Below are 15393 nucleotides of genomic sequence, written 5' to 3'. Positions count from 1 at the left end.
ACCTTGCTTTTTCTTCAGGTTTTTTTTTTTTTTTGGCATATGTATGTTAGTCTTGTCTCCAAAGCTAGATTGTAATCTTTATATTAGACTATATATTAATCTGCCTATATTATCCGTGGTCCTTCCTAAGCAAGATCTTTTCCACCCATTGCCTTCTGCAGCATGAGCAGAGAGAATAACAGGTCCCCATTCCTCATCCCTACGTTAAAACCAAATACTTTATGGACAGCCTTCCCATCAGCTGTAGGCATGACCAGGGGCCTCACCTGACACTGAGAATGTAGGCTCGGGATTTAATATATGTGAACCGTTCTTCCCGACCCGCAGGTATACGCCGCCAGACTGCCCATTGCGTGAAGAAGGGTCGCGGGATGGTGAAAGCTACGTTCTGTGACCCAGAAACACAACCCAATGGGAGACAGAAGAAGTGCCATGAAAAGGATTGTCCACCCAGGTAAGTGTCCGTAACAGCTGGAGATCTGTGTGTGCCTACAGTGGTGGCTGGTTTAACAGTAATCCAGGGCTCGGTGCTGCAAGAGGGCTGTGTGGCTTTGTTATTAGAATAAATACAGGAAAGCTGTCACAGGTTTCTGTGGCTATGCTGTTGGAAACTGTGACAAGCTGTGAAGGGGACATTTTCTCCCCAGAGAGCAGTATTTCTTACAAAGCTTGTGTGATCTGTGTTTAATTATTTGGTAAGACTTAAGTCCCAAAGCGCTGTTAAAGAGAATGGTATGTAAATCATCCAAAAATTCTTTAGCTAATTGGGCTTGGCTTTTCCAAGAGCATTTACCAACCAGTGCAACAGAAGCTTCCAGATTACATGCTGACATCTTCAGATCCCTGCCTGAAAGAGTGGACTTACAGACCAGGCTTTCTCCAACTCAGCACTGCTGCATTTGGGGCTGGATAATTCTTTCTTGTAGGGGGCTGTCCTGTGCATTGCAGAATGTTTAGCAACATCCCTGGCCTGCGTCTATTTAGATGTTTGTAGCATTCCATCTTCCCCATCCAGGTTGTGACAACCATAAATGTCTCCAAACATTGTTTGCTAAATGTCTCCTGGGGGCACAATCACCCTTGGTTGAGAACCAATGTTATACAGGTATTCACTTGCTCCTAATCGTATTGGTTCAAGATTGTAGAAGGTAGCTGGGATGTTATTATGAGGGGCTTTTGTTAGAAAGAGAGAGAAAGAGGGGTGGGGGAGAGGAAGAAAGAGAGAGAGAGAGAGAGAGAAAAAAAAAGAGAGAGGAAAGGAAAGAATTAATTCTGGGGAGTGTCTTCATTCTCTCTTGTCCTTAAACAGGGATGTAGTTCGCTTGCAGATTCCATCAGGCATTCATTCCAGTCCCAAGAAGACATATTAAGAAGAGTTTAGTTTAACAGGAGGGAGCTAGTTGGCATAATCAATCTACCAAGTGACAGGCTGAATTCTAAAGAAGAGCTGGAAGAATGGGATAAATGCCAGAGAACTAGGTCAAAAAGAAGAGTCTAGACAAGTCAGTTAAGGCAAACAGTGTCAGTCTCTTACAGGCTCGAACGCGAGGTCCCAGACGCCAGGGAGTTCTCATCTCAGTCAGGTTGATTCTCTATCCAGTTCTGTGGTTTCTTCCAGGTACACAGGGGGCTGTGAGGTCCAGAGCTGGACCCACCTCCACTGAGGCAGGACAGGGGTGCTGCTGTCCCCTCACCTCGCTGCCGCTCTTCCCTGTAACTCTCTTGCTGGGAAGAACTAGGGACTTGAGCATGGGATTTGGCCCCTCTAGGTTGTGTATGTAATCGCAGTTTCTATAAATCCTTCTTAGGGAAGAAGGAGCCAGGAAAGAGGAACGTTTCTTATCGCTAGCCTTATCTAATCAAATTAGCAGATCAAGCCTGAATTTACCCAGTTCAGACCTCAGGCTAAAGGCACAGCCTTCAGAGAGGGATATTAATGATCCCAATAGTGGTGTTGTGTTTTTTTTAACTTTGTAATTAATTTATTTTTATTATTATTATTATTTTTTAGTTTTGGCTGCGTTGGGTCTTCATTGCTGTGCGTGGGCTTTCTCTACTTGCGGTGAGCCAGGGCTACTCTTCGTTGCAGTGCGCAGGCTTCTCATTGCAGTGGCTTCCCTTGCTGCAGAGCACGGGCTCTAGGCAAGTGGGCTTCAGTAGTTGTGGCACGTGGGCTCAGTAGTTGTGGCTCGTGGGCTTCAGAGCATAGGCTTAGTAGTTGTGGCACACGGGCTTAGTTGCTCTGTGGCATGTGGGATCTTCCTGGACTAGGGATTGAACCCGTGTCCCCTGCATTGGCAGGCAGATTCTCAACCACTGGACCACCAAGGAAGTCCCCCAGTAGTGGTTTTCTTAAACTGGAAAGTAAAATGTATGCCCTTGTTTTTTTTTTTTTTATACTGAATGTGATACACACACCACACACACACAAAATTACATGCATACATACATACATTTATGTTTAAAATTTATGGTACCTGTACTTGACCCCAGCTAGCTAATTTTATTGAAATTTCATTTTTAATATTTATTTGTCCTAGTATTGTATATGTGTTCTTTTCCCTGAATCTGTATTTATTTAATGCATCTGGACTAAATCTTTATCAAAATAACAACTGGCAAATTCACCTATGGTGCTTCTCTTATGCAGTTCATTTTTGTTGAAATAGATAAGGCTCTCTAACTTAGTTAGAGATATTTGACTCCTGAAAATGTTAAGTAAATACAGCACATAACAGGTACAATTTCTGAAAATGCATTTTGAAGTAGCATATGATAAGCTAAATAGAATGCCATGAAATATTCCAACATAATGGTTAATTTACAGAAGTCCTTCTTATTTATGATTGCATTTCAGCTTCCCAAAAGATTCATGATAAAGTCAGGGGGTAGAGGTGGTTAGTATTCCCAGGTGGTAGAGAGGTAACTAACAATTTTTAAGAACCCACTATTTTTACTTTTTTCTTTTGCTTTATTTATTTACTTTTTTATTGATGAACCTACATTGACATATCATAATTACCCAAAGTCTATAGTTTACCATAGGGTTCTCACTGTTGGTGTTGTACATTCTATGGGTTTTGACAAATATATAATGACATGTACCCATCATTATGTTATCATACAGAGTATTTTCACTACCTAAAAATCCTCTGTGCTTTGCCTATTCATCTCTACTTCCCTCCTTTGGCAACCACTGATCTTTTTACTGTCTCCATAGTTTTACCTTTTCCAGAATGCCATATAGTGGGAATCATACAGTACATAACCTTTCAAATTGTCTTCTTTCACTGAGTAATATGCATTTAAGGTTTCGCCGTGTCTTTTGATGGCTTGATAGCTCATTGCTTTTTAGTGTGAATAATATTCCATTGTCTGGATGGAATATCCATTCACTTTCTGAAGGACATCTTGGTTGCTTCCAAGCTTTGGCAATTATGAGTAAAGCTACTGTAAACATCCATATGCAGGTTTCTGTGTGAACAAAAAGTTTTCAGCTCCTTTGGGTAAATACCAAGGAGTGTGATTTCTGGATTGAGAACCCATTCTGTTTCAAGCCCTTTCCATATTACCAAACAATTTATTCATGTTAGCAATCCTGATTGGTAGATACTTTTATGTCATTGTACAGATGAGGACACTAAAGTCTTCACAAAAATTTTCCCAAGTCACTTAGCAATAAGTGGTAGAGTCTAGATTTGAACCTAGATTGGTCTACTGAGAATTCTATGCTGGTGCTAGTACACCATGTTGCTGCCCAGGATCTCAGGATGAACAGCTTTTGGTAAAATCAGATTCCCAATATTTCTCACACATTAAAACACAATGAAAATGTTATAAACAAGCAGAAAGTTCTAACTTCAAAGCTAAATCATGCCTGCAAACTCACAAGGGGATTAAAGAAAGGAAATTAAGTTAATTTGCTTTTTTAAAGAATAAATAATAAATGTCAATGGCTGTGTTAATATTATTTGTTTTTGAAAGCTTAGTCCAGTAGTTTCCTTGGATATGAATTTCAAGTTGCAATATCTTCCTCTATCACCTAATTTTCATGCTATCTGAGAAGTTCATACCCATCATTCAGAGCTGTCATTTCCTCCTCCTAAAATGATTTCATGTGTAAGATTTAATCTTTTATTTCTGGTTTATTGTCCTTCAGTAATAATTTGTCTCTACATCCAATTTGGACATTCTGTGTTCTTTCCCAAATGGGTACTTAAGACAGATTTTAAAGATTTAATAAAAGCTTCTGGTAATCTAAACATAAGAAATATGTGTTGGAAACTTCCCTGGTGGTGCAGTGGTTAAGAATCCGCCTGCCAGTGCAGGGCACACGGGTTCGATCCCTGGTCCAGGAAGATCCCACATGCTGCGGAGCCCGTGAGCCACAACTACTGAGCCCATGCGCCACAACTACTGAAGCCTGCACTCCCTAGAGCCCGCACACCGCAACTAGTGGGGTCCGCGTGCCACAACTACCAAGCCCGCGTGCTGCAACTACTGAAGCCTGCGCGCCTAGAGCCCAGGCTCCGCAATAAGAGAAGCCATGGCAATGAGAAGCCCACGCACTGCAGCGAAGAGTAGCCCCTGCTCCCTGCAACTAGAGAAAGCCCACACACAGCAGCAAAGAGCCAACATAGCCAAAAAATTAAAATTAAAAAATTAAAAAATATATATACATATATATATATAAAGAAATATGTGTTATATGGTCAATGGCTTTCAGAATGAAAGTCTTGTGCAGCACACTCCAGGATGGAATAGCCTGTCAAGAAAGAAATTGTTTGGTATTGAAAGTGTATCTGACTCCAGAAAGAGGTCACTTGAGTCTCTTCTTTATATGGACCTCTCTCTGAACTTTGGTTTACCGCAAAGTAAAGCTCTGCTAGCCTACAGCTGTGATGGTGCCCAGCATATCAAAATGCTCCATAAACTCCAACTCCGTAAACTCTTTCCACCCTGGCAGCTGCATGTAGGTTTCAATGCCAAAAGAATGGCTCATGATTTAAACCCAGGTTTCCCAGCCTCAGCACTAGAGCCACTCTGGGCTGGATAATTATTTGCCGTGGGGGTGTCCTGTGCATTGTAGGATATTTTGCAGCATCCCTGTTCTCTGCCCACTAGATGCCAAGAGCACACCTCCACCCTCTTCTGTGACAACCAAAAATGTCTTCAGACATTCCCAAATGTCCCCTGGGGAGGTGGCTGTGGGAATCTCCATTGGTTGAGAACCACCCATCTAAATGAAGGGAATGGGGTCACTGAGACTGGGAAAAGTCCATGAGAGGTGGGAGAGGAATGAGCATGGTGTGCATGGGAGACAACAAGCAAGCTAGAGAAAATGAGGTGGAATGAACAGGATACGGTGAGAATGTGGATACACTGTGTATAAAGATCAAGGAAGCAATAGTGCCTATATTGTAATAAAGATTGTTATGTTGGAATGTGGAATGCCAATTGAATTGGATTTTGGGATGTACATAAATGCTATTAGGGAAAAGATTAGTACAAAGATAGTAATTATAAAAATTGATATTTTTAAGGAAATTACTATTCTGAGCAAGAGTTTAACAAATTCAGATTAGGACTTTCAGTTTTCTGAGCAATGAGGGTTAGAAAGAGTTAATTTTTGTAACTTATTGGTTTATTGGTAGTCAGAGCTTCCTGAGCAAGTACTGGTATGGGTGTGGGTAGAAGATACAGATCTTTGTACTTGATTTCCAAACTATAGTAAACTTTTCCAGGGTAACTACAGGTTCTTTGAGGGTCTCGAAACACACACACACACACACACACACACACACACAGAGTTCTGTTTTATACGTAATTCATACTAAAACCACAGTGTCCATTTTTTTTGGTAGGAAAATTTAAAGATAAATAATCAAATCCATTTATTTGGTATCATAACACCAGTGGTTTCTAATCCTGACTTCATATGAAAGTCATCGAAGAACTCTTAAAAAACACTGATACCTTGGCCCTATGCCCAAGAGATTCTGGCCATCCAATATAACAATGGGGCCTGAACACTGATAACTTTTTTAAAGCTCTCCAGGTGATGATACAGTGAGAATCACTGATAGAGACCCAGTCCTTAGGACTTTTACAAAGTAACTGGAATGATAAGATTGACTAATTGTAGGGACTAACAAACAATCCAAGACAATGCATGATCAATTATCCAATTGTACGTGAGGTTTGACAGGTGTCATGGACTTCTTGGCAAGAGAAAAATCAATGGCAAAAATGGAAAAAGTCATATTAAGTTGTTGTTGATTCTATGCTGATGAAACCAGAAAGGTTGTCGTATTGGGGGTGAATAAATGGGTGCGCTTGGCCTTTTGTCCTGCTGAGTTCTTTGTGTGTTATATTGTCCTTCTCACCAATCAGTCAGAGCATGTAAACAGTCTTCTGTTATAAATCTCCTAGAAGAGGTGTGATTATGGCAGACACTGAAAACAATGAGATGGACAACAGAGAACAATTTGGCAATAGCTCCTGAGTCCTGGGCCTGGAAGACGTTTGCAGGGAAATAAAGAGGATGGGTTTCACTTTAAACTAGGGACAAACATATGCAAGATGTCCCCAGGAGACTGTGGAGGAAATTTCAGAAAGAGAAACAAGGAAGTCTGTTATCACTTTGCAGTGACATAGCAGAAAGCCTTGTACGTAGCAAGTAACTAGATAAATTAGTATTTCAGTCAGCTCACATTAAGGCCCTTCCAGAATGGCATTTGATCTATTCGATAGTGTGTCTGGCCTCCCTTAGAAATGTCAGAGGTAGGACAGAGTAATTAGAATAATAGAGTGGGCATTTATTTGGTGTCATATCATATGGTTCCAATATTAGCTCTTTGTCCACACCAGATGGCCAGATGTTAAACACCAAAGAATAAATAAGTAATCTTACTTATTAACTGAAGATTATAATAGACTTGAGGAAGAGCTTTCTTCTGATATTTTTAACCAGAGATTAAAAGTATAAGAATCAAAGAAGTTCTACCTAAATAAATCCAATATTTTGTAAACATAAGTAATAGTACAAAGTTTAAGCTTCTTCAAAATTCAATACTATCTCAAGGTCAGAAGGTTTCCTTAAAATCAGGAATGAAGGAATTCACATGCTGTACTGTTTTCCCTTGAAAAACAAATATTCCATTTTATTCCTGCATAGAGGGATGAATAAGCAGACCATACGTCTGTAGCAACGGTGGACCCAAACCACACTGGGTCAAGACACCTGTTCTGTATTTTGTGTTGAGGAAGATTTGCACAATGATGGGGAAGGAAGAAAAGAGGGGGCTCCGAAGGGGGCTCCTTGCCACTTTCAAAAGCAACTTCTGTGAAACCACTGGACCCACATCCTAGAATCTTGAGCCAATCTTCCATGATAACAGGTAGAAAAAGAGCACACATCTTCATTTTTCCATAGAGAATCAAGAATATTAATTTAGCCAACAGTTTCAACTATTCAACTTATCAAGAACAGCTGACAAAAAACGAAATTATTTCACAAGTTTCTTGTTTTTCTACTCCTTTCTTATTAAAGGGACCAGTGAGAATATTAACAAGTAGACTGAAGGAGATGGGGGAGGGGTGGCAATGAAGGCCATGCCCCTGATTGATCATCTCCTAAATAATTGAAAATTAGTAAGTGTTTAAGTACCTGCTTCACACTGAAATAGAAAAACATTCAATTAGGAGCCAGGAGACTAAGATTCTGATTGGATTCTTTTAGTCAAAAGCAGAAGCCCAAAGAACAATAATTACAAATGATTGAGTTTGTATTATGTCAGGCTCTGTCCTATGCACTGTACATAAACTGCTGTTTCGTTTCATCCACATCACTCATCTAAAGTCAGTGTCATTACATCCATTTAACAGATGTGGAGAGTAAGGCCTAAACTTTCCTGAGATTGCACAACAGAAAACTGGACCTCAGTTTTCTTGACCGAAAAGAGAGGGATTTTTTTTTTCTTTTTTTCAATTTACAGACATCATTACTTAGCATCTACTTATGCCAAGTAGTCTGCTGGCTTCCGGAGCTGTGATTGGACAAGCTAGCCGTGGCCCTGTCCGCAGAGCTCCCTCTGCTGGGCTGGAGCATCTTCAGGGACCTCCCAGTTCTGTAATCAGAGCGTCTGCTCCTAGTTTCTTGCCAGTGGCTGAATTGAATGTGCGTCTCCTCCGGGTGATCTTCTCTCACGTGTCCCTGTGTGTCTGCAGGTGGTGGGCAGGGGAGTGGGAAGCATGTTCGGCGACATGTGGGCCCCACGGAGAGAAGAAGCGAACAGTGCTGTGCATCCAGACCGTGGGCTCTGATGAACAGGCGCTCCCGGCGCGCGACTGCCGGCACCTGCTGAAGCCCAGGACCCTCACCTCCTGCAACAGAGACATCTCGTGTCCATCGGACTGGACGGTGGGCAACTGGAGTGAGGTGAGCTCAGGGGTCAAAGGGAAGGCCAGCGTTACTCATGCTTCGTCAGCCCCCCACCCAGTCCTCTTCACTAACTAATCCAAAGTGACCCGGGGTAGAAGTGCACAATGGCCAGCGTTTATAACCTCTGGCCTACTTCCTGCGTTTCCCACCTCCCAGTATCCTATCGTGCTTGTTTTCCGTTCTCACAGGATCTTCCTCTCGCCTGCCCAGTGGTCAAATACCCGCCAGGGATGAGCTGGATCTTGCTCGCTCAGACTCATGACAGATAATTGAAAAATCCTCAGGATTTTTGCTGGCCCATTATTAAACCATTGGTAGCAAATCAGGGCTCCCCCACCTACCCCAAGAGGTGGTTTGTCAAACATTTACTGGTAGTTGTGCTTCATACTAAAAAACCAAAGGCGGGTCACTCTACTTGGCATGATAGACAGTAAGTTTACTTGCCACTTGGAGAAGCCCCTCACATCATCCATCTATTCAATCCTGATCAAGGTTTAGGACATGTAATAGTATTAGCCACATAAATTCAAATAGTGTTGCATTTCCCCAAGATTAATCTGATCTAATTCTCTGCATATAATTAGAAATTCATGGGCTAGGAGGTCATGAAAGACTCCCAGGCTTTAATTTTCTTTGGGTCACCATGGGACCCGAAACTATCAGGCCTTGTGCTCCCAGAGTCTGTAGTAGAAGTAGACCTCTGCCTTCTCCAAGGGTGCTGGAGTCTCCAGGGGCCTTGCTCTGCTTCCCTATGCATATTTCAGTCAATTGCCTAAGGAATGACTAGAAAATAAATGATTTTGTAAAACCAACAGGTCAGAATTGATCGATGGATGCTGACTTCTTATGAGCTTCCTTGGGAAGCCACATGGTTTCCACAATAATGCTACCATTGACCAGAGTCTTAGGAATTCCTCTTAGACTCACCTTTAGAGAAATGGAGAATATTTGATTCGGGAGAAAGCCACAGACAGTTGATTAGAATTAAGTCTGATGGACACAGGAGTAATCTGATCCATTTGGATAAGACCTTTGTGTTTAAAGTGATACTTGATTATAAATAAATGCAATTGCTTTTCATAGCTTATAAAGTATTATCTAAAGAAGAATTCAAAATTTTGTATAAGCAAAGGTTCCATTTCTGAAGATAACTATTTGAAAACAGAAAACACTCATTTGAATACAGCCATTTTGATAACCGTATTTCTAAAACTATTTCATTAGCTCATAGTCACAGTTTAGGTTTATTTAGTTTCTAATTCTGTACAGAATATTCTCTGGAGCACCTGGGTGAAAATAAAAAAGATATGGTCCCCTTGTTGTAAGAACTTATCCAATGGGAGAGCTAGGACCCCAAGAAAGAAAAGACAAAGGTATACACGTAAAGAAAACATACCTACAGCCTAATGCAGGCGTGTTACTGATGCGTGTGCACGCATCAGTAATAGGCCAGAATGTCCCCCCTGCTGTTCCTGGAAGGTACAGTCACAGCCTGTGGCTGGCCTGACCTGTTAGTCCACTGCCAACCTCGATTGCCGTAGATTACAGTGTTGTCAAAATAAGGCTGAATGGGGTCTTGTGACTGGTCCATTAAATCTGTTTGCCAAACGTGCGTTGGCTGCATCCAAAGCAGTTAATAATTCTTGTCATGTAGAATTGACTAATTGCCAGAATCTTCGTGTATTTTCCAAGGACTGCAATTACATATTTGGCTGAGGAATTCTTTTCATTGTGTTTGTGTTTCTGGGGAGCAAAATGATGTGCCTAACTGGAGAACAAGGGCCTGAAAAGTTGGCACGATGTGACAGGTACGCAAGTCTGTTGTTCCAAATAGAGGCCACTGCATAGTATAGTGACAGCAGACATGGAATACAGTTTCCAGCGTCCACAGAGAGGCTGAGCCGCTGCCTTCATTCAAGACATGTCGTCAGGAGAGGTGCTTTTAGTTAAATCAGCATCAAAATATTCATTGAATGGGGTCTTCCTTTCTTCCCTTTGCTGTCTTGCCAATGTCTGTACACATTAGCCCTCTAATGAGCTTTGCTGAAATATGCTGAATGTCTTTGACATTCTATGCTGGGATACTTTTTTAAGAGATGATATAGTAGTGATTCTTGCTACACATAGTATTTATGGTCTGGATTTTGTCTTGAGATCAACATTAATTGATGAAAAGTAGTGTTCCAGCAATACCTGATCACTTGGTCTGTACTGGGCCATTTGGGTCACTCTGGATGAGTCTAAAGCTATAATGTAACTGGGTCAAAAGACCCAAGAACTGTGAGGCTCCTAGAATCCTGTAGAATTGTCCTCCCTGGGCTGACCGAGGTGGAAAGCAGAAGAGGGAAATCCATGAGCTGCCCTTCCCTGTCAAGGTTTTCCAGCTCTGGCAAGCCCTAACTGAGCTAGTGTTAAACCTCTCCCAGCCTTTACTCATTTAGAAAGACGGAGTTATTGTAAGGTTTGATGATAATCCATGTGAGCCCCTCACATAGTGCCTAGCAAACAGTAAGCGTTCACTAAATAGAAACTTTATTATCAGGCAAGAAGACAAGGGTCTGTTTTCCACGCTACTCTTAATTTTGCAAGTCTTGTCCAGTCAGTGGCACCCAAGTCCCCTGACAGAATTGATCGGTGGCCCCTGCATTTTCATCTAACTCCCTCCCTGAGCTCAGGGCCATTTTAGGCAGGGAGCGCTGTACGCACAGGGCTTAGAGCCTGCAAGTTTTTCATGAGCCTGCAAAAATGTTTGAGACCTGAGGTGGGTGGCGGGGAAAGAAAACAACTAATGTATTGTTCCAGGAAAGCAAAGGACACTGCAAAATCAGAAATCAATATTAAATTACATATTAAAAGCAAAGATTTATCAAACATTTAGTATGTATATTAAGCACCTTTATAGGTATTAGCACAATATCTCACAATGGCCTGATTAGCCCCATTTTACGGGTGAAGGAACTGAGGCATTAGAGATATTTAGAAACTTGTCCAAGGTCGCACAGCCTCCAAGTGATGAAACTAGGGTTTGAAGGCAGGCAACAGCGCTTTTACTCTGAACGCTATGGCATAAAGCATCTCAGCAGTCTGCAAAATGTAACAATTTGACAGCTCTCAGTATTCATAAAAAATGTATTATGTTTGGAAACAATTTGTAGATCGGCTTTTCTCACTTTGCTGGAATTCCAGACTCTGCGTAATGATTGCTGAGAAATGAGAGCCACTCATAAATTAAATGAGTTGGCCTCACCAAATATTTATTTTCAAAAGCAAAAGAATAAAAAGCCTTTCAAATTGTTTTTACAGAAGGAGATTATATTTCACTTGAAACTAGAGATGCTTTTAAATATATTTGATGGGCTGTAGGGTGGAACCTCCTAAAGCAGACCTGCCCAGGGTCTGCAAAGATCTTTAATCCACCCTTTTTGTGCCTGACCAAAGCACACAATCAAACAAATGAACAAAGCAATTAATTTGCCCAGCTACTAAGAATGTAGTAAGTGCAAAGTTGTTCACTCAGGTGTTGGCTTGCACAAGTGACCAGATAGATTAAATGTTTCACAAACAAGCCCTCCTGGCTCTTCAAACAGAAGGCACTGCAGCAAGTGCCAATGGCTTATCTATAGCTAAATGAAAAATAAAACAAACAGGCAAACAAAATTCATGTGAAGGCCATAGGAGTTCCTGCAAACTGAAGGGAGACAGAGCATGGAAGGTGAGGAGACATCTCTGAGTTGCTTACCCTCAGTATTCCCTAGATTCATTCAAGGTCCAGGACACTCTTGTGAGGCTGGACACCTGATGCTTTAGCCTCGACCGCCTGCTCTTTTGGCATGGGACCTCTGCAAGTGCCAACATCTCAGTCCTTCCCAGATGTCAGCAGCCCATGCTTTGCCAGGTTTCCTGGAAAACACATGTGAGCACCCTTGTCTGAAACAGCTACTCACAGAAAACCAATTTGGAACCATGCTGATTCTCTGCATCATGTCTGATTTGTTTCTAATTATCTAGAGTACTGTATTCGTTTGCTAGGGCTGCCATAACAAAGTACTACAAACTGGGTGTCTTAAACAATAGAAATGTATTGTCTCACCATTTTTGTAATGTTGACTGAAAATAATGCACAACCTAAAAGTCGAGAGTTATGTTTTATTTGGTGGACAAAACTGAGGCATTAAGCCTGGGACACAGCCTCTCAGATAGCTCTGAGGGACTGCTCCAAAGAGATAAGGGACGAGCCAGGATATATAGGGTTTTGGTTTTTTTTTTTAATTTTTATTGGAGTATAGTTGATTTACGATGTTGTACAAAACAGAAATAGAGTCACAGATGTAGAAAACAAACTTATGGTTACCAAGGGGGAAAGGGGAAGGGATAAATTGGGAGACTGGGATTGACATATATAGGGGTTTTTGTGACAAAGACCAGGTAGTTGGAACATCTAAAGATTACCGTTAATTAAAGAAAACCAGATATCCCAAGTTAAGGAATTTAGCACTATTCTATGTACGGGAAGATGCAAGAGACTAGGCTCATTGAAAGCATGCCTTTGATGTTCACCTTAGCTATCTCCAGCCAGGATCCTATTCTTCCCCATCCTGAGTCCCCTCAGGGCTCACCATCAGCCGACTGTAGTGACTTGACAGCTGCAACATCCTTTGTTTACTGATATGGCAGGCAACATTTTTCATTCACAGCAACCAGAAGTCCAAGATCAAGGTGTGGGCAGAGTTTGCTCCTTCTGAGGGCTGTGAGGGAAAATCTTTCCCATGCTTTTCTCCTAACCCCCAGTGCTTTGCTCACAATCTTTGGTGTTTCTTGGCTTGTAGATGCATCACCTTCATCTCTGCTTTCATCTTCACGTGGCATTGTCTCTATATGTGTGTCTCTGTATCCAAATTTATCCTTTCCATGAGGACAATGGTCCGTTTGGATTAGGGCCCAACCTAGTGACCTCATTTTAACTTGATTACCTCTGTAAAGACCCCATCTCCAAATAAGACCACATTCTGACGTACGAGTGAAGAGGGTGAGCCGGAGTTAGAACTCAAGTATATCTTGTTTGGAGGGGACACAATTCAGCCAATAACAGGTACCTAAGGGTTTTAGCTTACTTTCAAAATGGTTTTAGTATGAGGTCCAATCATTCATTTATAAATTCCTGAGACTATGCATTAAATGTTTTTATGCCCAAAGCATTAGCTGTTTCCCTGCTCATCCCTTTAGCCCAAGCTCTCTGAGAAACCTCAACTGTGGTTTTGAATAAACTCTCTCTTAGCACTACAGCTCTGAGCTAACTGGGGGTCCCCTCCACTGCACAGTGCACCTCGGATGGGTGGAGTTGACTAATTTAGCAGCAGACCTCTTTCTCAGCGGGCTCCCCCCAGAGACCTTAATCTAAGACTGATGGCAAATGAGAGCAAGATAACTCCCAGGGAGGACATTAATAGATTGACAAGCTATTTGCCTGGTACCGGGTTCAAAATTATAAGGTAAGGGCGTAAGATAATCATAGCGGAAATTGGTTTTGAGAATCCTGGAACTACCAGTTGAGATGAGTTCTAAGTGTGGCTTTGTGTCCTGCATTTATCTCATCTGAAGGGTTTGACAGCTTCTAAGGAGATAAACACAGTTGGAAGATGTACTGGAAGAAGCATGGGCTGAAGGCACAACAACACTGCTTGTTCTGCTGTGACTATGAGAAAAGGCAACTGAGTTTTTAGGCCCAATATACTTGGTAGATAGTTAACACTGACTCTCTCACTGGGCACAATATGCCCCAATGTGAAGGAATGGCATCCATCTATTATTTGAAAGATTCCGTGTCTCCTGAGTAAGGAAAGCAGATGGGGATAAATGGTAGCTGGAAAACATATAAACTCTCCCAGACCCAGGTATCCATTCATGAAGTTTTGAATTGCCATTTTGGAATGGGGCAATAGTTACAGATCATCTGCGTTTTCAAGAGAAGCTAAACACCTGGAGTTTTAATATGACATCTGCTCATTTTTAAATGTTGGCCGCTAATTTGGTGTTTGTATTTTGTTTGTTTGCTTGTTTGTTTTGAGGTTGAGCAGACCAAAGAATACATGCCAATGGGCCACATGTAGCCCTTAGGCTGCCACTTTGGCATTTCTGTTCTAGAATAATCTTCTGTTTTGAAAGATCAAAAGCTAATGTATTTTAATTAAGCAACCACCTAGATAGTGATTATTTACTCCTGCTTTATTCTTTTAGGCTGAACAAGTTCACAGTGAATAAGATTATTTAATACTTGTAATTTGTAAATTAAAAATAAAAAACTTATCCATCTATTAGTCCTAGGAAACCTGAATCTAAAGGAAAATCCAGCAATAAACCCATGGGATATATGGGCCTTTACAGGTGTCTTCTAGACTTGTGCCTACAACTGCTTTACTCAGACACCTGCTTACTTCACAGCATGCCCTTAGACAGGTCCGTGTGTCAGTCTGTGCTTCACAAGGATAGTAGAAATTGGGGACCCCCATGCCCTTTGTTATTACTATTACTATTGTTATTATCAGGATCAATATTATAACAGTGATAATAATAGCTTCCAATTCCCAATTTCTTCTATATATTATGTACTATGTTAAGGTTGTTTTCTTGTATAATATTCACAGCAGCCTGGAAAGGTGAGTATTACTTTCAATTTCTAGATGAGGAAGCACTGAGGCTTAGTCCCTGCATCATGCATGGAGTTAATAATGGCATCTTGAGGGCTTTAAGCTATTTCTTACAGGTTTTATAGCTCTTTTACTTCATAGTTCAACGTGGGGTGGAGGGCACACACCCATATATTTTTGGATTTTTAGAAATGCTTATAAAGTTGTACAGTAAAGTCTGTGGGTGTTAGGGACATTGCAAATCAAAATAAACCAAAAAAAGGGAATGAAAAGAAAGAAAAGAAAAATCAAAGAGTTTCCTACTAT

General features: G+C 41.3%; 1 protein-coding gene across 4 annotated transcripts in view; it reads left to right on the top strand.

Annotated features, from left to right (window-relative positions):
- The window catches only part of ADAMTS12 (ADAM metallopeptidase with thrombospondin type 1 motif 12), a 394047-nt gene that overhangs the window by 310653 nt on the left and 68001 nt on the right, over positions 1-15393 (top strand). For all 4 annotated transcript variants that reach the window (XM_057540921.1, XM_057540922.1, XM_007192239.2 and 1 more), the window contains exons 17-18: positions 328-454; positions 8230-8440. In XM_057540921.1, coding sequence (XP_057396904.1) covers positions 328-454; positions 8230-8440 — 338 coding nt within the window. The remainder of the gene's footprint in view (positions 1-327; positions 455-8229; positions 8441-15393) is intronic.

Source organism: Balaenoptera acutorostrata, chromosome 2 (genome assembly GCF_949987535.1).
Source record: "Balaenoptera acutorostrata chromosome 2, mBalAcu1.1, whole genome shotgun sequence".
In the NCBI taxonomy this organism is placed as follows: Eukaryota; Metazoa; Chordata; class Mammalia; order Artiodactyla; family Balaenopteridae; genus Balaenoptera; species Balaenoptera acutorostrata.
Note: the sequence above shows the minus strand (reverse complement) of the source record. Positions and strands in the feature narration are given on the sequence as shown.